This window comes from Artibeus jamaicensis, unplaced genomic scaffold, assembly GCF_021234435.1.
Source record: "Artibeus jamaicensis isolate MK-2021 breed Jamaican fruit bat unplaced genomic scaffold, CSHL_Jam_final contig_519, whole genome shotgun sequence".
Taxonomy (NCBI): Eukaryota; Metazoa; Chordata; class Mammalia; order Chiroptera; family Phyllostomidae; genus Artibeus; species Artibeus jamaicensis.
This window is the reverse complement of record NW_026521871.1, coordinates 21,045,173-21,067,342: the sequence shown is the minus strand read 5'-3', so window position 1 is coordinate 21,067,342 and position 22,170 is coordinate 21,045,173. Positions and strand designations below refer to the sequence as shown.

The window sequence follows — 22,170 nt, the reverse complement described above, 5'->3', positions numbered from 1 at the left end:
ACATGGTAGATTGGGTTCACATGAGCAGGGAAACCATCTTCAATGCTATCTCAAAAATGATAAGGAGGAGTGGAAATAAAGGTAACTGTATTTTTGTCTCCTTCTCTGTTTTTATCCTTTAGATTCACCAAAACCACCGGTTGCTCCCAAGCCAAAGACTGCCAGTCCCCTCACGCCAGTGACGGCACCCAAATTCCCTTCATCACCCAGGCCCAACAGTCTTCACAGTCCCAACTCCATGTCAAGGGGCCCCAAACCCCCAATTGCCCCTAAGCCCAGGCTGGATACCCCCACTGAGTGGAGGGCCAGTGTGTACATGATCAACAGCTTGAACAAATGCAGCAACGGGAAGTTGCTCTGTGTGGACAGGGGCCTTTATGAAGAGCAACAGTCCAACCAGGAGTGCTCCGAGGCCGGGGCTGATGAGGATTACATTGTGGTCCCCAGAGCTCCACTGAGAGAGGACGAGCCCAGGGATGGGGAGTCTGTGGAGAATGCAGTCCTGGTGCCTCCAGGTGCCGCTGGGGAAGAGGAACCCCAGGATGGGGTTGAGGCAGAGGGGACAGGAGCTGCTGAGGAAGCGGCAGCCCCAGCCGAAGTGGTGCTGAGTGGAGAGGCTGATGAAGGTATGGCCCCCATTCCTGAGAACACAGGGGCTGATGATTGCGCCCAAGACCCCAGGGCAGAGGAGCAGAATCTCACAAGTGAGGAGGAAGAGAAGCTGGTGGAAGAACACAACATGTACAACCTGGAGGACAGGGGCCCTTGGGATGGAGAGGCAGTCTTTCCAAGTGATATCATTCTAACTCAAGTTAATTTAGAGGGTCCAGAAGCATCTGGCAAGGAGCCTGGCCCCCCTGGGACACCCAGGGAGGCAGAGGAGGATGGTGAGGAAGGCGGTGCCAATGCAGAACCAGGGGCACAAGATGAGTATGCGGATTCTGACAGGCCCGCTGAAGAGGATGCTGAAGATGCCAATGAGGAACCCTTGGAGAATGAGGGATTGGCCACAGGCATCCAGGAGGTGGACATAGTCACAGAAAGCCATGACATCTCTGAGGAGTGTGAAGATGCCTCAGGTGATGGCAACCAGGATGAACCCCCTGACCAAGATGAGAAAACTGATCAGGAAGAGATGGCAGCAGCCACCCCAGAGGAGGGAGAGGTTGCTCAAGAAGGTGAAGACTCCGTACAGGGCGAACCTGCGGAGGAGAGCTGCCAGATCATTCCTTTCGAGAATGACTGTGAGGACGACGTTGTGACCTCACTCTCAGGAAGTCCCTATGAGTTCTTCCCTACAGAGAGCACCTCTTTCTGTAGTGAAAGCTACTCTTCCTTTTCTGAGTCACTGAAAGGTTTAGAGTCAGGGCAGGAAGCAAAGTCGGGGACATGTGCAGAACAGAACACCACGGCTGGAACTTTGTGTGACCAGCGTGGCTCCCTGCAGGATAGTACTGGGGAGGGCCTCTCTGTCCCTGACGTGGTGATCCTGCCAGAGGATGAGGATGCCACAGACGACGCGCTCACCAACCCCTATGAGATGGGAGTCGACTCGGTGTGCGGGACTGACTCTGGAGAGGGAGAAAAGCCTGAGACACAGGCTGCATCAGATGCTCTGAGTGGTTATGGCTCGAAAGAAGTAAACTCTGATGCTGAGGGTGGCCTGGTCCCCATCGACAGAAAGAACATCATCTCAAGGGCCAGGCCCCACTCCGGGAAGGTGGCTGGCTATGTCCCCGAAACTGTCCCAGAAGAAACTGTACCAGAAGCTGTCTCCTTGCCAGCCATTGGCATTGGAGGTACCACCGAGGAGGCAAGAAAGATGGTTTTATCATTGGAGGGGAAGCCACTGGAAGCCAGCAGGGCTTTACCAGCAAAGCCCAGAGCCTTCACTCTCTACCCTCGTTCATTCTCTGTAGAAGGCCGAGAGATCCCCGTCTCTGTGTACAGGGAGCCTGAGGCGTGTAGCTTAGATGACCATCGGATCAAAAGGAAAGATGACAACCTCTCTCTGCCCTGTGTGATTGGCTCCTCTGGGAGTTTCTCCCAGAGGAACCACCTTCCGTCCAGCGGCACATCAACGCCGTCTTCTGTGGTCGACATCCCACCACCTTTTGACCTGGCCTGCATCACCAAGAAGCCCATCACAAAGAGCTCTCCCTCACTCCTGATCGAGAGCGAGCCCCCAGACAAGCACGGCAAGAAGAAGAAGTCGTCCTTTAAGCGGTTCCTGGCACTGACTTTTAAGAAGAAGACGGAGAACAAAGTGCACGTGGATGTCAATGTGTCTTCTTCCAGGTCCTCTTCAGAATCCAGTTACCATGGCCCCTCCCGGCTTCTGGAAATTGACCGCAGGAGCCTCAGTAACTCCCCTCAGCTTAAGACCCGGACTGGCAAGCTCCGGGCTTCCGAATCGCCGTCCTCTCTCATTTTCTACAGGGATGGCAAGAGGAAAGGCGTCCCCTTCAGCAGGACAGTGTCCCGAGTAGAGTCCTTCGAAGACCGCTCCCGGCCCCCCTTTTTGCCCTTGCCCCTGACCAAGCCCCGGTCCATCTCATTCCCCAATGCTGACACTTCAGACTATGAGAACATTCCAGCTATGAACTCGGACTATGAGAATATCCAGATTCCGCCCCGGAGACCTGCCAGGGCTGGGACGTTTACAAAGCTGTTTGAAGACCAGAGCAGAGCCCTGTCTACAGCAAATGAAAATGATGGCTATGTGGACATGAGCAGCTTCAATACCTTCGAGAGCAAGCAGCAGAGTGTAGACCAAGAAGCAGAAAGGTACTGTGAAATTAGTTTTCTTTGTTGTTTAGCAAGTGTAACGTTCTGAGGGGCAAACTTAGGTGTAGAGGACAGAAAGGACTTGCTTTTCAGCCTCATGCTCTATTTCTAGTTGCGTGACTCAGGTGAGTGGCTTTACCTCTCTGAACCTCAGTTACATCATCTGTGAAATGGAATTCATTCTACGTCAGGGCACAGTGTTTGAGGAGATCAGAATAGATCATCTACGTGAGAGTATTACCTAAAATGCTAAATTCAGTATAAACGTGAGTGTGTATATTTGCATTACCCGGGGTATAGTTCTCATCTGGGTAGATGGCTTTACTTTTCCTCCCTGGGAAAATCATCAAGAGAGATTTTGGAATCTTGCCAAATGAAGTATCTTTTGCCATCAGAAAAATACCCCAAATTGAGATTTATACCTTTTTATTATGTAAATATACACTCTACTGAAGAGAACTAGAAAAGATCATTTATTTATTTAAAAAGCCACAGTTGCCCTGAGCTAAATTTATGAATAGAAGTCTTTAAGAGGTACATCCAAGCTGATTTGGGGGGTGGAATTCGTTCACCTTGGAAGTGTGGGTGAAACACTGGAATTATTGACAGCAGTGGGGGTTTTCTGATCCCACCTTCACAAGACTAACTGAAAGCCCTATTGATCAAGTAAGTGGATGATTGCCAAGTCTTGCTGTTCCTTGTGGATACAACTTAAAGGTGATACAGTTCGGTCTCTGTCAGTCAGAATTCATGAAAAGCCAAAATGGTTGTGATTTTAAAGGAAATCCTGACTCTTTCCCCTCGTGTGCACTAGCTCAGCCTAGTTCCACACAGCTGTTGCTGCTAGGACTTCCTGCGGGACCTGCAGCAATGGATAGGTAAGAATGATTTACAATTAGCACTAGTGTTACTGGAGTATAGATGCTTGAGGTGTTTGTATGGTTTATTCTCCTGAGTTTTTTATATGATTCCCCATTCTGGCTCTACCTTCTGCCTACCCCAAGCCTGGGCAAGGCTGTTATAAAATAGTGGAAGAAAACATTCGTTTGCTGGAGCAGAGGCAAACACCTATCCTGCTGGAGGTCCTGGGTTTAGTTTGGAGAATGTGGATGCGTGGGAACTCTTAGAGGGCGAGAGGAAAAGAGCCAACAAGGTCATTGCATTAATGGTTATCAGCAGGATTTGATGAGACCCAACCCTAGGCCAGTGCCTCCTAGCATTAATGAAAATAAAACCAAGCTTTGAAACCATAAAATCTCCATGCTGGAAAGCATATCAAGGGGCATATGGTCAAACCTCCCACCTCTAACAGGTTTCTCTCTTAACCCAGTCTCTACTTGAATTCCTCAAGCCACAAGGAGCTCACCACCTCTCAGAGCTGCCTTCTCTGTTGCTAGAAAGTTTTTCTTTCTGACTGAATTAAAGCTATCTCCATCTAATATCCCTAACCCACTCATGTTGGCTCTTCCTTCTGAAGCCAGGTGAGCGAGCCCATTTCCTCTTCTGTGTGACAGCCATTTAGAAATTGAACTCTGCTTCTGTAGAATCAATTTTGTGGCTGGAGGGGACCTTTAGATAATATCTGATCCTCTTACAGAGGAGGGAACTGAGGCACACAGAGGGAAAGGGACTTGCCAAGGGTCTCTCAGCACATTAGTAGAGAAATCAGTGCTAGAGTTTCGATTTCCCAACTCTTCCAGGAATTTGCAGTGAATTATGCTGCCGGACGCCGAGTCTGGTTGTGCATTCAGCACACTCCACAACCCAGGGCACATTCACCTTCTGGTCTGTACTCGGTGCCCTCTGGGGTTGTGCAGTGCGCAGGCTATCTGGCCATACTCGAAGGCCTGTTGTCTTGATCTGTAATTTATCCAAAAAACAAAGATTCCTTCATCCAAACTAACAAAACTATAAGGGAATAAAATACCCAGGAAAATGCCAGTGCTACTATATCTTCACTGCTTGCTGTGCGCTATGTGCTGTGTGCTTACACTGTACTAGGTGGCTTTCCCTGCACATCTCACAGTTGATGCTACGGCCTGGGGCGTTGGTCGAGTATCCTGTCAGACTCTGAATTTCCAAAGCTCTGTCCCCCACTCTGATACTGTTTCACCAAAGGCCAGACTGACTGAGATAAATCTCCCGTGCAGGAACCACATCCTCTTGGACATCAATCAGTGAGCAAAGCTTTCTTCCGTTTTCCTGCACGAAACAGATGGAAGCAGAGCGGGAGAAAAATCCCCGCTTTGGGCTGAAGCAGGTCTGGGCAAGGGAGGTTTCAGACACAACAAGTCGAGAGGCACGAGGGACTGCCAAGGGGGCGGGGGGGCCCTCTGCTGCTTCGCCTGAATGGGAGCTTTGAGAATCTTAGTGGAGGGTGCTACCGATTCGAGACAGGCCCAGGGGTGCTTCGGGTTGGATGGGACAAGAGGTCAGGGAGGCAGTTTATTCTTCCTCCTGCTACTTACTCTGCCCTATACCTTGAGTAAGTTTGACTATTAGAGGCAGAAGCCAAATGCATATCAGCAGTGCTGAAAGAGCTCGGGAACAGCGAGTGCATCGGGAGACAAGGGTTTAAAGCCCACTCAGTCACTGACTTGCTGTGGGATCTCGGGGAGGGCAGGGCACAGTTTCCTCATCCGTAAAATGGGAAGATTGGAGCAGATCTATATATTTCACCATTGACCTTTCCTGCACCACTTTTATATTTCTCTTATACCACTTATACTCTTACTTGCCTATTATTTGTCTTTCAAACAGTCCATCTTTTTTACATGACAAAAAGTATTTGGAAAGGAAATTTTATGTTACTGTTAGAAAGTGGAAAAAGACAGTATCCGTTGCCATCAGTAGAAGGCAATTGTACAAATAAAATACAAAGGAAAATAAAACAACAGGTACAATCTAGCTTGAGGTTATTACTTGCCAAGGCTGGGAGCCGGAGGCCAGGGGCCCTTTGTTAAACAGGGAGAGACGTCACAGGCATCCTGGCACCACACAGACTTTCTACATAGGGCTGAAAAGTGGCGTGGTTTAATGTTATTTAAATCCAAATTCTTTTTCCACTAAAAATACCTCCTTTCAAGAAAGGGTAGAGCATATAATCGAATTCAGAGAGCCCTCAGGGACCCCTAAATCAGAGCAGCAGCTCAGGGGCTAATGGATGATGATGAAGTTTCCTCCATGCAGTTACTTCCTCTGAGATTGTATACACAGATAATAACATTTCAGGAGCTATAATAGTATTCTTACTAACAGTCTTCCATCCCATAAAATAAAATTGTATATGTGCACATTACCTACATACATTTTCCCCATGCTATACAAAAAAGGTTTTGTCATCCTTTAAATTTTATCCACAAGCATTCTTTTTTCCTAAATTGACCCTTTTGGAGGAAAAAGGGACTAGGGATATTATCCAACATTCTTGCTTTTCAAATAGGATGTTTATGTCCTCAGTCAGTGTTCCTGGTTGGGGAACCTAGTCCCGACTTCTGAATATCCATATGGCATCTCAGTGTGTTGGTTGTGCACTAGGAGCTTAAAAATGTATGTTGATGACCAGGGTTTTTATGATTCCACGCAAGTAGGTGATTTTGAGCTTCACAAGCATTCTGGAAAGAACTGTAATTAAGTGCCTATCTTTGGCAACCACTGTGTTTTGTGTATACTTACAAAATGCCCATTTGTTGCAAAACACTACAAAAACTCGTTTGTCCTAAGTGTCTCATTCAAAGCCCTGTAATTGTATGTTTATTTTTTTTGCATGATGTTAAGTCCACCTTAATCACAGCATTATACATCAGCACAGATCTCTGATGCTACTTTCCTCAACATGTCATAATGAAAATATTCAAACTTACAAAAAAGTCGTTTTTATAGCGAATGTTCATATACTCACCCCCTAGCATATGCCATTAACATATTCCCACGCTGACTTTCTCTCATCTCTTTCTGTCCAGCACTCTCTCCATTCATTAATGCATATTGTTTTTGATGAACTGGGTTGGCCAAAAAGTCCATTTAGTTTTCTCTGTAAAATAAAAGACACATTTTTCATTTTCACCAACAACTTTATTGATTTGGATATTTTGAACACGTCGGCTGTCTCCTTCTATTAGCTTCTAGTGGGCAGAGGCCAGGGGTGCTGCTAAACATCTTCCAATGCATAACACAGCCCCACAGCAAATAATTATTTGGCCAAAAAATCAATAGCACCGAGAAACTTTGGAAACTACTTTTGACATGTTTGACTGGTCACAGCACCTTCTCCATATACCGCACAAATCTTTTTTGTGTTTCAGTTGCATTTTTACCTTTCTTGAAATAATAAAGCATAATATGCTGAAAATATTGTATATCTTTTTCCATCTTCAATATTAAAATGGCTGCACAAAACCACCAATTTTAATTTTTTTAATGCATACTGATACAGTTGTCACAGTACAACCTAACAAAATTGTTTTGAATGAAGTTAAAGACAACTAAGTGCCACTAGAGCCACTGTACAGAAAAAACTACACAAACTTTTTGGCCAGTCCAGTACGTAGGGCAGCTTTTTAGGATTGCAGAGGGGGATATGCAGCCCAGGGAGCCCGTGAGAGCACGGTGGTTAAAGCATGTAGACTTGTGAACCAAGCTGCCTGAGTTTCATTGTGCACTCCACGACTTATTGTGTGTGTGACCCGAGGCAAGTTATTTACCTTTCTCTGCCTCAGTTTCTTCATCTGTAAAAGGGTATAATAGTTTCTTCCTCATATTGTCATTAAGACTTACATGAGTTAATACAGCACATAGTGAAATGATCAGTACATATTAGCTCTTACTATGTGACATGATCAAGGTCACATAGGGATGGATACAGGATTTGAATTTGAATCCAAGGGTATAGGTGGAGAATCTGGTCCCTGTCACTGTGGAGGTATCTCTCTCTTTCTCCCTCTCAAGACTGTCCTTCTGCATGTGTTTGACACAGTGTTCAGGACATCACATCAGTAAAACCAGGACCAGGACCTTTCGAGAGCCAGCTGTGGAGTGTGGCGTCAGTGTGACCTCTAACACCTGCCCGAAATGGCATCAGGGCTGCAGAGCAGGGGTTTTAGGATTCTGAAATCTCAATGGCAGGAGTGCCTGTCTCTCTGACTCTGACTATAGCTGTTACTGCACTTGTTGTTTACAATTAGTTAGGCACATTAGGAATTTCCAGCCCCATTTTCCAAGTGAGAAAACCGAGGCCCAATGAAGTGATATAAATTATCCTCTGTCACAAAAGTATTAACTAGTCCAACTAAGATTTGAAACCAACTCTTTCTTACCCTCAATCTACTGCCCTTCTCTCTACCCTGTTTCTGTGGCTGCAAAATGTTAGCTGGTAGTCTCCATCCAACAGCTGCTGAGTGTCTGTCCCCCTGGCAGGAGACAGGCTAGTACAGCCATGAGCGAAATGTTGGCTTTGCTTGTTGGTCCAAAAGGCTCCAGGAAAAACAGAACACTTCCATTTCTTCTCTGATGGCTGGTGGGTTTGTTGCTCTGTTGGCAACTCATCAAGAAGACTGATAAGCCTTCCTGGAAGTTGCTGATTAAGTACTCAGCTGTCTTTCCCTCCCTCAGTGCCACGGTGGGGACTCTTGCCCTCCTGTGGCCAGTTGTGCCTGTGAAGCAACCAGCAGCTCCGGGTCTGGAACAGGCCATCTGTTTGGGATCTACTGCTCGTTAAGGGAGCTTCGGTGATTCAACCCACCTGGGAGGAACAGCTCATGAATGTTCGTGCCTTCCAGAGAGAGCTAGGGCAGGTCCGAGGCCCAGCGTTTCATTACTACCTTCTCCCAGCCCGGGTCCTTACAGAGCTGTTCTAAGTTAAAAGTGAAGCTCAAATTACAAGCCCAAGAGTTTGTGGATTGGCCACATTATACAGAATGCATATGAGGATGAGGAGTGGGAAAATCCAGGTAATGAGTATTTTGGCTAACCGGCTAACTGGTAATTTTGGCAAATTACCATTTGAGAAGTGAGTAATTCTGGCTAAGGAACTGTGCCAAGTGAAGTGTGGATGGAGAGGGCCAGGTGGGCCAGGCACCATGGCTTCAGTGGACTTACAATTAGATGGAGGAAGGGGGCTTCCTGAAGTGTGAGTAGAAAATGCTCAGGGCCAAAAGAGTAGGAGTCCAGAGGAGGGTGGACAGGGCGGCATTGAATGGACACTGGAGGAAAAGTAGGATTTTGATGTAGGACGTAGGAGAAAGGTGTGAGAACATACAGAGGAACTTAGGAATATGGTTTTTAATAGGTAAAACTGCAGTGAAAACTATTTCTTCTTGCTTCTGGAGATGCCTTGAAATGTTTAGTCTGAAAAATGGTTCACATCATCTACAGGTATGGAGAATATACTGAGGAGATTGGGTTGAAAGGCTTAAGGACTAAATTCGAACGCCATCTTTTTCTAGTTCCCAGTTCTTACCGTAGAATGTCACACTGGCTCAGCTCATTGACACACTCTCAGGATTTTCCTAAAGTTTGCTCAGCATCTTCTGCCCCTGCCCTCAAGGACTTTCAGTCTGGCTGGGGAGACCAACAGAGGTCATTGGAGACCAGTGTGACAAGGCTTTGTTAGAGGTCCCTCCAAACAGTTCTGGAGGGGTCTATTTGGGAGACACTTGAGATGGGTATTGCCAGAGGAACAGGAGTTCGTGACGGAGACAAACAATCGAGGAAGAGTACGTGTCTGTGTGTGTGTCTGGGCGGTACGAAAGAACTGTGAAGTGTGCAGCTGGAGCTCAGTGTGCATGTCTGTGAGATGAGCTTGGGAAGGCAGGCTGGGACCCAGCGGAGAAGGGCCTCGTGTGTCCGCTTGGAGAGTTAGTCATACCCAGAGTGGGGAAGGTGCATTGGCACGGACACCTTGTTGGCAGAGTGGAGAGTGGAGGGGTTGGAGAGATGGGAAGCAGGGAGATTAGCCAAGAGGTTGCAGCAGTGGCGCCCCCCTTCCCCCCCAGAGAATACAGGGGCTGAGCAGCAGTGCTGTAGTGGTGGGAAGGGGAGGAGTGGAGTCTGTTTCCAGAATGTCCACAGCAACCCCGTGCTCCAGTATCGACTCCAGGGCTAGCTTATGTCTGCCTTTGCCTTTCTCTTCTCATTCTTTTATCTGCTACATTCTGTCTGGTCCCAAATAAATAAAAGATTTGAGTTGGTTTCCAATAAAAGACATAGCAAGAAAAATAGGAATCCAGTCCATAGAAAAGAAGTTAAAGGATACAAGCCAAGCCATAACGTTGGGGGAAGTCATTGTATGGGCAGTCCAGACCAAAGACGGCGGCCACCATTAAAATTCTTAAATCCAGCACAGACATCAGCACAGGAGAGAGCTTCCTTCCCGCCCCAGCCCCCAGCATCTTCAGAATGCACTAAATATTTTGCTGAAGTGATTCCCCGAGAGAGTAAATCCTGACTTTTATTTTTTACAACATAAAAAATAAAAAAATAAAAATATTTTGTACTTCAGCAACAAATATATGCATCATTTTAAAACAAAGGTGATTTACAGCCGCAGCTCTAAATTCCTTGGCGGGGTGGGGAAGATGTGACAGGGCTGCCTCTGAGCCGCCTGCTGACTAATTCCATCAGTGCTGAGGGCCGCGTGGATTTTCGGCACATCCCCAGCCATAGTTTTCATTGCTATCTTTGTATCTGCCTGTAAGCTGGGAGTCTTCCTATTATTATTATGTTTTTGACAAATGAACTCACGCAGAGCTTTCATTAAGTTTCATTGAAAGGACCTGGAAATGCCATAAAAATTATTACAATCTCAAAACCATCACATTCCTAATGCGTGTGGCTGGGCTTCTTGTTGAAATTGACTGATGAGAATATTTGGTTTTTAATTTTCTGACTTAAAATAAGACCATCTGCAGCTGTTTCTTTTAGCAATAATTTTTAATTAAATGCAATAAAATTTACAGGGAAGGACCCTAATAAGAAAATCGTGTCAGGAACACACTCATTGTAACATTTGCTAGCATGATATTAAGGCCCCCAACTATTTTTTTTTCCTTGCAGAGCTGTAATGTAGATGGAATCCCGGTGAAGAGTTAATCACAACGTGGTTTTACCTTCATAAAATCAGGGTTTCCCCCTGTGGGAGGCGTGAAGATAATTCTCACTAATAGGAGGCAGTCTTGGTGAGTGAGTGCTTTGGTGAAATGTCAGCAGCAGGTCTCCTGGACCAGCTGAGCCCCAGAGGAGCAGTGAGGTCTTTGTTCCAGCCCAGTTGGAACGGTGCTGGATGCACAATATTTCGGCCTCCCTGTTCCCCGCCTATTGATTAGGGATGAGCAAATCATGCACAGGATGCAGCCAAAGAGAAAACTCATCCCCGTATTTGATGCATTCCTTCAGTAAATCTCTGCCAAGTGCCTACTAGGTGCTAGGCACTGCTCTGTGAGCTTTATAGTAAGCTGACGAAATCCCTGCCCTCACAGAACTGGTATTCTGGGGAGAGTCAGACAGTAAACAAACTAATAAGTAAATGAGATAATCATAGATAATGAGATCATTCTTTGGAGATGAGATGATTCTTTTATGAAAAAGGAAAAAAAGCAATGTGATAGACAGTGACTGGTAGAAGGGACACTTTAGATGGGGTGGTCAGGGAAGGCTTCTCTGAGGAAGTGACATTTGAGTAAAACCTGAAGGACCATCAAATACCATCAGAGAGGAGGGCATTCCAGGCAGTGGGAACAGCAGGGACGAAGCCCTGAACCTGAAGGCCCTTGTGGGGTTTGCAAAGCGGCCAGGAGGCCAATATGTATGGAGTACAGAGCACAGGAGGAGAGAGGTGGGGGGTGGGGTAGGCAAGGGCCCATGTAAAAGATCTGAATTTCACTTTCACAAGACACCATTGGAGGGAAGTATTAGGATCCAAAAATATTTGAATTATCTGAACTCTTCAGACCATCTCACAGAACTTGTACATTTAGGGTCAGATCAGCAGATAATTTGAAAATGTAGCAAAGAATATTTGCTCTTCAGAGTGGTTCTGGGAGTGTAAAGAGGCCCCTTCTCTGACCCTTGGTTATGTGGGTTTTGAGTTTCTGGGTCTCAGGCCTTTCCCCTTCTTGTAACTGCTCTGAAATGGCTTGGAATTAGCAGGTTTGAGTTCCCCATCTGAATGCTCTTTTCAGAAGATGGTGGTGGTCCAGGGAACTGAGAAGAGGCTAGCCCAGCCACACCGGAGAAGGGGGTGGAAGGTGATAAGGTTGGGGTGTTTCTTGAGAAGGAATGTGCTGCATTTGGACTTGAACTGTCTGTGGGAACTGATTTGATCTGTGGGCCATAGGGAAGTATTGAAGGTGCAAGGGAATGGTATAATCAGCCAGTTCTCTAGCACAGTTATTGTCAGCTGTGTGGGGTAGAAAAGAAGGCTCCATGGTAAGGTACCTACACACTAAAGGATGGAGGCATGACAGCAGGACCTGGCTTCTTCAGCCTCTGCAGGAAGATGCCTCCCAGCACAGCTACCGCACAATCACTCAGAGCAGAGTTAGCCCAGTCTCTGGCTGTCTGGAACGCCCCAGTATAGAGTTCTCAGGGTGGCATCTAGGCAGCACAGACGACAGAACCAGAGAGCAGCATGGCCCAGCAGGAAGAGACAATGACCTTGAGCCCCACTCTGCCTTTACCTTGTCATCTGATCTGAACCTAAGTTTTCTCACCTGTCCAAGGGGTATGATGGTGGTCCTTCATCACTGAGCTATCATGAGGAGTCAGAGGTAGTGCATGTGCAATGGCTTTGTCAGATATTAAAAATAATACTGTCATTCCTGACCTGTGCTGCTGGAAGAATATACGCTGCTCTGTACCACAGCACATGAGGCTTTCTGGAGTGTTCACTCTACACCAGGCACTGTCTTAGACTGTATGCATATAGTCACTCAGTCTGAAAAACAACCCTGCCATATAGATACTTTAAAAAACCCTACACTCAGCAGATGAGGAAAATGAGGTAAAGAACTTCAGTGAAGGGCCCAAGATTACACAGCTGGTCGGCAGATCCAGGATTTTTACCCTGGCAGCGTCCAGCACCCATGCTCTCAGCTGTGCTACAGAGGGTCTTACTCCCTTTATGTGCATCGTGTCATTTAACTTGCTGCATGTCCCTTTGGAAGTAGTCATTCAGTCTTACTGTTCTGACAGAAGAGGTAACTGAGGCTCAGAGGGGTGACACGACTTTTAGGGCAGTAAGTGATGGAGCTGGGAGCAGAAGGAGGGTGTCTCCTGGTATGGGTTCTTCCCTCTTTCTGTCTCACCCACACTGAGAATTTCCCACTTGGAATTGACCCTCCAGGTGTCAAAGGTGAGGACGCACAATGGGGTATGAATTTTCAGAGTTAAAATTTCTTTATTGTAGGACATCTTATGACCATCTACTTGTGTAGGTCCTCATGGCCAGGAAATGATGTAAGAACTATATATAGAGAGAACTACATGCACAATCGCAGTAACAGTCAATGAGATGATATTATGCGGAAGGTTAAGGCCTCCTTAGTTCGCCTGGCTAGGCTCTGGCAGAGCCCTTGGGGAATTTATCATCTGTGTTTACAATACTCTAGGTCAACGGGACAAAAAGCTCATAATAATTTCTGAGCGATGAATTCATATGTTTCATTTGACTCTGAGAATGCCCCAACACTGTTCAGCCTCCAAGAGATGAAAGCAGCTGCTGAGCCATGTGTTGGGGAATTGTGAGCTCGTGGCTGAGCATTGCAGTGCTTCCCAGACTTGGAGATGCATGTGTCTTTGGCTGTTTTCCTGCAAGACAAAAGTCTCAGAGTTGAGATTGTTTCTCAGGATGATGTGGCTTGTCTCTATGTAAACAGTCCCACTCTCTACATGCATGGGATTTGTCTGGAACCCTGGATAGGGCCAGAGGGAAATCCAGGTCAAGGCATGACCCAAGAACTTCAAATTGTAGACTTGCTTGCGTGACTGTAATTAAAAAATCAAGACGCACAGAAAAAGACCCCTGCCTTACAGAATCTGCTCAGAGACCATAAGTTCTACTGTGTTCGGTTATGATGAGACTGTCTTATATTGAACAATGTCTTGTGAGGTAATGAGCTCCCCATCATGGTCAGTACTTAAGAACAATAATAAAGCTCTCCACATGGTCAGTGGAAAGGATCCTAGAATGTATTATGAGGCCGTTGTGACTTGCACAGGCCAGGAAATCTGAGCTCTGGGGGTCATATTTGGCTGGGCAGATAGAGTCCCAAGGGAGCAAGCGCGTTGCTATAGGTACTGCCTCAGAAGCCCCTGAAAGGTAACCAGGCCCCAAGGCTGGAGAGGCCCCAGAAGACTAGGAAACTCAATATCAGCTCTGAGACCAGTTCTAGAAGGTGCCTCCTTTACAGTGAAGCATGTTTTTCATGCCTATTGCCCACTGTAGCCAAATCCTCTCTGAAATGCTAAGGCTTACCTGCTGAAAAGGCGGCGCTCAGAGAGGGTAGAATAGTTCTGGGTTCTGACCTGCCTCGGGAGATGGCAGAAGTTCTTCCAGAGTCAAGAGCCTGGCCACGTATAAATGATGGGGAACAGGTTATTTTATGCTCCCGGGGGACTCCCTCACCCACAGTCTCTATAGTTTTCACACTTAGTGTTGCAGCAGAATCCTTTTTCAAATGAAATCATACTAGGAACCCTAATATAGAACTCAAGTTATTATACTTCTCTTTCATAAGTTCACATTTTTAATGCTTCATAGGAACTCAGTGAGATTGCCATGATGAATAGAAATCTTGAAAATTGGATGTTATGGATTGCAGTGCTGTTATAGCCTACTCTGGGGAGACGATTGTGCCAAGTGGTGTATTGTGGGGGTTTGAGAGTGAGTATTCTAGAGGTGAAGGCTGGGTTCAAATCCCAGCTCTGCCAGTTACTAGCTGTTTGTCCTTGGCCAAATTACTTAACCTCTCTGTGCTTTAGCCACCTTGTGTGTGAAAATAGGGGAGATGGCACTACCTACCTAAAGAAATTATTGTGCTCTTTGGCTGGGTTAGCAGTTACAAAGGGTAGAGCCAGAGCTGGGTTCATTTAAGATGCCCAATGCACTTTAGCTGTTCTTATTAACACTGTGACAGTGTCTGAATCTACGAAATTCCTAGAAGACATTTGTGAACCTTCACCCACAGAAACCCTCACCAGGGTTTCTGAGGGATGCAGTTTAAAAACCCCACTTCATCGCATGTAATACGGGCACGTTTCTCTTAATACATGCTGTCTGGTATACATATTTATGTCTTTTTCACCAGTAATTTAATCAGTGGTTTACAGCACCCGTTGCCAGACACAGTAGAAGAGGTGGAGAAATGGTAGTTTCTGCCCATCTTTCAGAAACAAGCCTTTTGTTCTGTTGTGGGGGAGAAGGTTTAGCAGGTTAAGAAGCAGTTCAGGGGTGAATAACTATTGGTTCATAAACTCCAGGATTACAATAACCCCTCACCCTCTGCTTTATGAGAATGGAAATGAAATTAGCCATGTGAATGGGGAAAGGAAGCAACACTCAGCAGATTCCACTGTCTGCCGAGGTTTCATGTATGCACGTACGTTCCACTGCTTTTATACGCTGATTAGCCCCATTTACAGGTAAGAAAACCGAGGCTAGAGGACATCATCTGACAGAAAAGGCAAATGGAACCCTGAGCCAGCACAGGAAGGCAGGTCCCTACCTACTGAGCAGCGCTCACCCCACTTTAGGCGGCAGTGAGTCACCCTCACTGTGGTTGTGTGCAAAGGGCTAGGTGCACCCTGCCAGAGGCTATCTCGGAGACTCCTTTGGTGGGCCAGAAAGCCGGACTAGAAAACCCAGAAAGTTCAGAAAGTCATGAGACTTTGATGTGGCCACCTCATACTTCAGAGTTCGTAAAGCTTTTCCCTGCCTGTTAGCTCCATTGGTTCTCCCAATACTCACTGTGAGACAGGGATTACAAGCACAATTGAACCAAAGACCGGAAGGAGTTTCAGGGCAGCCAGGCAGTTATTATCCAGGTGGAGCCTTGGGTAAGACATTTTGCTGGGAGGCTTCTCAGTCTCCTCAACTGTAAAAGGGGGATATCGGTAGTGACAGGTGACTAATGGTGAAAAGTGACCTATGCCAAGTGCTGGGTGCAGGGCCCAGCCTGCAGTAGGTTCTTGGTGTATATAATTATGGTTATTATATGATTGTACCTGCTGTGAGGAAAGACCCGAGGCAGTGTAGGAGGAGACGTTCCCTGTAAGACTGAGGATTTGGGTAATACCAAGATAGGAATAATGAAGAGCAGAAAAAGAACTGGAGGCTCAAAGACTATTGTCCAAGATCACATAGCCCAGTAGCCGGCAAAGCGACCTCAAAACTTAGGAGTGCCTGCTATGAAGCCACCATGCCACATGTTCTGTGGGAATTGAGGTGGACAAAGATGGGTCTCTGGGACTGACCCCGGACAGGGTGTGGCAGGTCCTGGGCCACACCTGGAGTTGCTCTGGGTGATAACAGAAGAAAGGAGGGTGATGTCATGCAACTGGGGATTGTTCTGCACCCACGCTTCCCTCTTGGGAAGCTCCTTGTAGATGCTGCATCTGGTTTCCAGGGAGGTCCCTGGTCCAAACCCAAGTTTCCTTGCCAGCCTGAGGCCAGAGGTCAAGGCTGGGTTCAGAGCTGCAGAGTGAGTCAGTGGCTTGTAGGGATTAAAGTTTAGGTGGCTGCTCAGCCTGTGCGATGAAGAGCCACCCCCAGCTCCAGGCCTCTAGGTTTCCATCCAAGGCTGCCTAACAGCACTTGTGGTGAAAGAGGCATTTGTGCTGACTTTGGTCTTTCTTTGACCTTCCCTTGTACCCCAGTGTTGGGGAGGGAAGTTCAAGATGTCACCGAGCCTGTCTGAACTCCCTCACTTTACAGAAGAGAAAACTGAGGCCCAGAGAGGGGACTTGATTTCTGCTTCCACTAGGTAAGCTGCTTCCCTGTTAAGTGCATGAGGTAATGATGGAGAGGACAGGGAGGACAAGGGAAGGACATGGCATTCTGCTGGGAGAAGTTCAGACACCGTATGAAATGCTTGCGGCAGTTTTCTGGAACAAATAGCTTTCTTTGTGTGCCTCAGTCCCCAGCAGGTGACGCCACCCTTGCTGACCCCCTGTACCCAGGATGCATCCCTTTCTCCTTTGTACCTCTGTGTAGAATCTGTCTGCCGTGTTCTTTGCATAACCTTCTCCCTCACTGCACTGTGAGCCCTTCGTGGCATCACCACCTAAAACTGATCTGTGTCCCCAGCACTTGGCATACAGCTTGGTACCCAGATGGAGCTCAATAAAAGTTTGTTAAATGGGTATCTTTTAGGGATAATTGTGTTATCTCAGAGGGGCACACTCCATCAGGATAGGACTTTCCACAGATTCTTCCCAAACCCCAGTGATGCTCTGGGTGCTGGGACAAAGAAACAAGGCAGGCTGACAGTCAGCTGGGGGAGATGGACACAAATGCCTGGTATCAGAGTTAATTATTTAAATTCAACTGTACAGAGTGCTGCAAAGAAGTGCAGGCAGTTCTGAGAGCTTCTGAGAGGTGACTTGAGCTGAAGAAGACCTCTGAGAAAATGAGACTTGGGCTTGGTCCTAAAATATGATGAGGAATTAACTCGATAGAGGGAGAGGGTCAGGAAGAACATTCCAGATGCCCAGGGAACCAAGTGTACACAAAGAGCCTGTGGGAAAGGTTTAGTTACCTTTCCCATTTTACACATGAGGAAACTGAGGCTCAGAGCAGGGGCATGACTTGCCTAAGGCTGCACAGATAATAAGAGACAAGTCTGTGGTTTGCATGCAGGTCTGACTCCAGGGCCCAGGCCCTTTCTCCTGCCAGCTCTGCCCTGAACAGGCAGGAAGCCTGAGGTGGCCTATGTGACATCACAGTCTGCTGGGCCAAAGCCCTGGCTTCCCCCTGGGAAGGTGGACTCCACACACTCACTGCTCCACTCCCTCCCACACCCAGGAGCTCATCCACACCTAGGTCCTTCTTTTTCTCATTTGCTCTGTGCTTCATCTGTCTTTGCATAACCTACCTATGTGACTTGGGCCTGTGTCCTCAGCTGTACTGTGGGGGATCATGCAACCGACTTTCCCAAGCTCCTAACAGTCTGGGGTTTTACCACATGTATGTGTGACCTTGGAAAACTTCCATGAGCTGCAAGTCTAGAAAGAAATTCTCAGACCAATTTAAGGCACAATCACTGGGCATCTGCTACGTGCCAGTCCCTGCAGGATTGAGACCTGGGTGGGGATCACAGATGAGGCTTGGCTTTAGGGTTTGTTGGGGAGGCAGATTCACAAACAGCTGACTGAATGCTGTTATAAGCCTGGTAAGGAAATGAACAACATTCTGGCAGCACAGAAGGAGAGGCCACGTGCATTGAAGAAAAGACCTCCCTGAGGAGTTTGCAGGGTTCAAATTGGACATTTGAGCTGAGCTCGAAGGGCAAGCAAGTCTGCATGGTGAAAAAGTATGGGAAGGGCATTGCAAAAGGAAGGGATGGCACGTGCAAAGGCACACAGTCATAAACAGCCTGAGTGTGCAAAGGCTGAGGACAAGTGCAGGGCAGCCAGACTGCACATGGTAGCGAGTGACCAAATATGAGAGTTTAAAGCCACCGGCTTGAGGTTCTGAAGTATAGAGGGTAGACTCAGAGGCTGAGAGTGCCTGCCAGTCAGCAGGGGTGCCCTGAGATTCCCAGTGAGGGGCTCTCTGTGTCTTTATAGCCTTCAAAGGAGTGTCCCCTGCTGCCCTTTACAACCTCCATTGAAATTATGCGAGACTCCCGCCCCCACAGTTGGAGAAGGGGAAGGTATGGATGTAACAATGTCTTTTGAGGCTTGAAGTCCAGTCTGCCTCCCAATTATCCCTGGGGAAGTGACTACTCAACTCGCAGGGCTTCATTCTCAAGTTGCTGCAAATCAGAGATGCCTTGGTGACAGGCATAAATTAGCTTCCTTTGAATAGGCCAATTAGAGCTAATAACTGGGGGGAAATGTACTTAGGTGGCTTTGGTCCAAGGGCTTTCTCTAGATTGTGGCTTTTCAGAGTCCTGAGTTGCCTTCTGCTCTGTCCCATCCCTATCTCTCGGCCTAAAAAGCGGCTAGGTTTTCTGTTTTGTAGAAATAATGTCTATCCCTGCATGGACTGTCCTCCTCCCACAGGCTGGGAACGACTTGCCGGCTCTCTGTGACTCACCGTATTTAAAGTGATTATGGTCATTCACAAGGGTGTTCATGGTGTCCCACAGTTTGGTTTTGGGCTTAGCCTCCCTCCGAGAGCAAGAATTGGTCCAGAATATCTGGGCTCTTTTTCTCTCTGCTTCTTGCCATAAACCATTTTGCTGTGTTTTGCTTTCTGGGCCTCTGTTTCCCAGTTTGCAAAACAAAGTGTTCAGGGAAGTGATTTCTGAGGGCTGGCAATATTAGTTTTTGAGGTGACATATTAGTTTTCTGTTGTTGCCATAGCAGCTGACCACACATTTATTGGCTTAAAACAACACCTATTTTTTATCTCAACGGTTCTTCAGGTTGGAAGTCCAGTGACCTGGGCTGAGTACTCTGCTTGGGGTCTCACAAGGTCAAAACAAAGGTGTGTCAGCTGGCCTGGGCCTTTATCTGGAGGCTGCGGGGCAGGGAATCCATTTGGAAGCGCATTCAGGTTGTTGGCCCACTTCAGTCCCTTGCAGGAATGAGGTCCCTGTTTCCCTGCTGGCCGCGGGACAGGGTCTCGGTTTTGCTCCTCAAGGCTGCCTGCATGCTCTCTCATCCTGCCCCTGTGACCTTCTTTGGCAGTGGCGGTTTGAGTCTTTCTCGCACTTTGAATCTGTGACACCAGCTGGAGAAAGTTTTGTTTTAATGACCTGTGTGATTAGATTGGCCCACCCAGGTAATTTAGAGCAATCTCCCTATTGTAAAGTTTGTAATCTTAAATACATCTGCAGAGTCTCTTTAGCCAGGTAATAGAAAATAGCCATAGGTCCCAGGATTAGGATGTGTGTATTTTGAGGACTGTGATTCTGCCTATGACAGTCTGCCCTCTGACTCCGCAAAGATTCACGTCCATCCCAAATGCAAAACTCATTCCATCCCAAGGTCCCCAGAGATTGTATACTGTGATATCAACTCAACAAACTCTTCTCTCATCAGTTAGAAGTCCCGCATCTCGTTGTCTAAATTGGCTAATAGGCACAGGTATGGGTGAGGCCCTGGGCATCATCCATCCTGGGGCATAATCCCTCTTCATCTGTGAACCTGGGAAACCAAAGAAATAACTTACTTGTCCCCCAAATACAAGATGGGACAAGTTATGGACATTCCAGTTCAAACAGAGAAAGTGGAAAACAGAGATCCCATTTCATGGGTCCTCATGCCGTTCACCCAAAACTAGGGGAGGAAACACACAGAACTGGCCCCCAACCTCTGCATACAGTGGCTGCCTTGTCTCTAGGACGCTGGGAGACTGCATTTGCACAGCCTTGTATCAGTTGGTTAGAAGCAATAGGGAATGCATTTGAAATGTAGCAAAAAGGATTTTGGTAGGACTTAACGAGTGACGTTTGATATGAAAAGGGTTTGCTAACTCCAGAAGAGGGAAAGCATGTGCTCCAGCACCTCCGCTTCCCTTTCCATGACACTGGGAAGTGGGACATGCACAGATTTTCATGTCGGAGCTGCCACTTTCCAGCTGTGCAGAGTTAGGGAAATCGTTTCACTGCACCGAGCCTTAGTCTCCTTCGCCGTAAAATGGGATGTGACTGCCTACCTCATAGACTTGTCATGAAGATCTGGTGGGAGTAGTGTGTGAAAAGTATTTTGTAGACTTGGAACTCTTTGCAAGTGGTAGCTGTATTTTCCGTCTCAATCCTGTTGTGCCCACCCTGGGGTGCGGCTGCCGTGGCACCTTCTCCTCCTCCTTTGGAATGACCCCCCCCCCACCGCCGTGCCAACCTGACAAGAGGTGCAGGATCCTGTCTTGTGTAGCACAGGGTCATGGACATCACCACAGTGGCCAGAATCCTGGCCACACAGGAGGAAGTCATGCTGTTGGGATAGTAGTCCAGTAGGAGGGAGATTTGGCCAATCGATTTGGGTTCAAACACTATTTTAAAAATGTTTTCATAAAAGGCAACACATACTCCAAAAACTCAGATCCTCAGGGGAAAATCAAATCCTGCACTAGTGAGCTCCTGCCCGCCAGGCCCCTCCCAGATATTTTGTATGTGTGCAAACATGTGGTGAAACTTACAAATGGACACCCCTCCCTCGACCCTCAATGTCTTCTAAACATCAGTGGAAGAAGCCTGTTGCATACACTTTTCCAGACCTTGCTTTTGTCACTTCCAACCTTGTTCCCCATCAGGGAATACAGATCGGCCTCCATTCTTTCCAGTGACTACAAGGAAGTCCAGTATCTAGTCACTTACTGGTAGATATCTAGATTGTTTCCAGTCCAGTACTCCTCTGAAAAATGCCACAATTGGTAATTTTATATGCATATTTGAACGCATTTAATAATACATCTGAAAGCTTTGAGAAAGACCCTCCCACGCCCACATAATCGCTGTCAGCGTTGGATTGTGTTTTGCTCTCGACTTCCGTGAATGTATCAGGGTGTGTTTGATGTTCATGCAGTCACATCATTCATAAGATCTTTTTCCTTGCTTACCTTATTTAATTGCATATTGTATTTGCCTGTGTGATGAAATGACGTACTCAATTACTAAAAATGACTGTGAGACAGTCCGAGCTAAACTCTGCAGTACGAAATGACTGCACAAACACTCCATTCAGTGGTCATGCCCCTATTTAATGTATTAATTCCCTTTCACTGTACCTTCAGGTGTTTGTAATATCCTGCTAAAATGTAAAGAATGCTTAGGTGAACATGTTTGTAATTAAAGCTTTTTTCAGTGTTTGGGCTTATTTCCACAGAAGAGATGGCAGGGGCAGGGGGGTTCCCTGTTGCCAGGTGATCTGCAGTAATCCCCTGGGACAGGAACCGTGGCACCGTAAGAGGTCGTGAGGAACAATTGCAAAGACCGTTCACAAACTCGGGGGCCGTGGGGGTTAGAATGGTAAAGGGCAGGACAGACGAACGCTGCCTCGCTGTGGGGGAAGAAGGCTGGCGTGTGCACTTGCAGAGCGCTGGGGCCCGCTGGGTTAAATGCAGCTCTGCAACTGGTCGGTATCAAATTATGGAGGGCTGACAAGCAGAGATGGGTCCGGTGTGAATAATTCAGGATTCTGAGGCACAAAAAGGATTACTGGAGGGAGGAAGAAGATGAATAGGCTTAGTTAAGGAGAAGACAGATTTTGTTAGGATAAGAT

At 47.1% G+C, this 22,170-nt stretch overlaps 1 protein-coding gene across 3 annotated transcripts in view; it reads left to right on the top strand.

Annotated features, from left to right (window-relative positions):
- FGD5 (FYVE, RhoGEF and PH domain containing 5) overlaps positions 1–22,170 on the top strand; it is a 113,151-nt gene that overhangs the window by 8,863 nt on the left and 82,118 nt on the right. For all 3 annotated transcript variants that reach the window (XM_037139356.2, XM_037139355.2, XM_037139357.2), the window contains one exon: positions 123–2,787. In XM_037139356.2, coding sequence (XP_036995251.2) covers positions 123–2,787 — 2,665 coding nt within the window. The remainder of the gene's footprint in view (positions 1–122; positions 2,788–22,170) is intronic.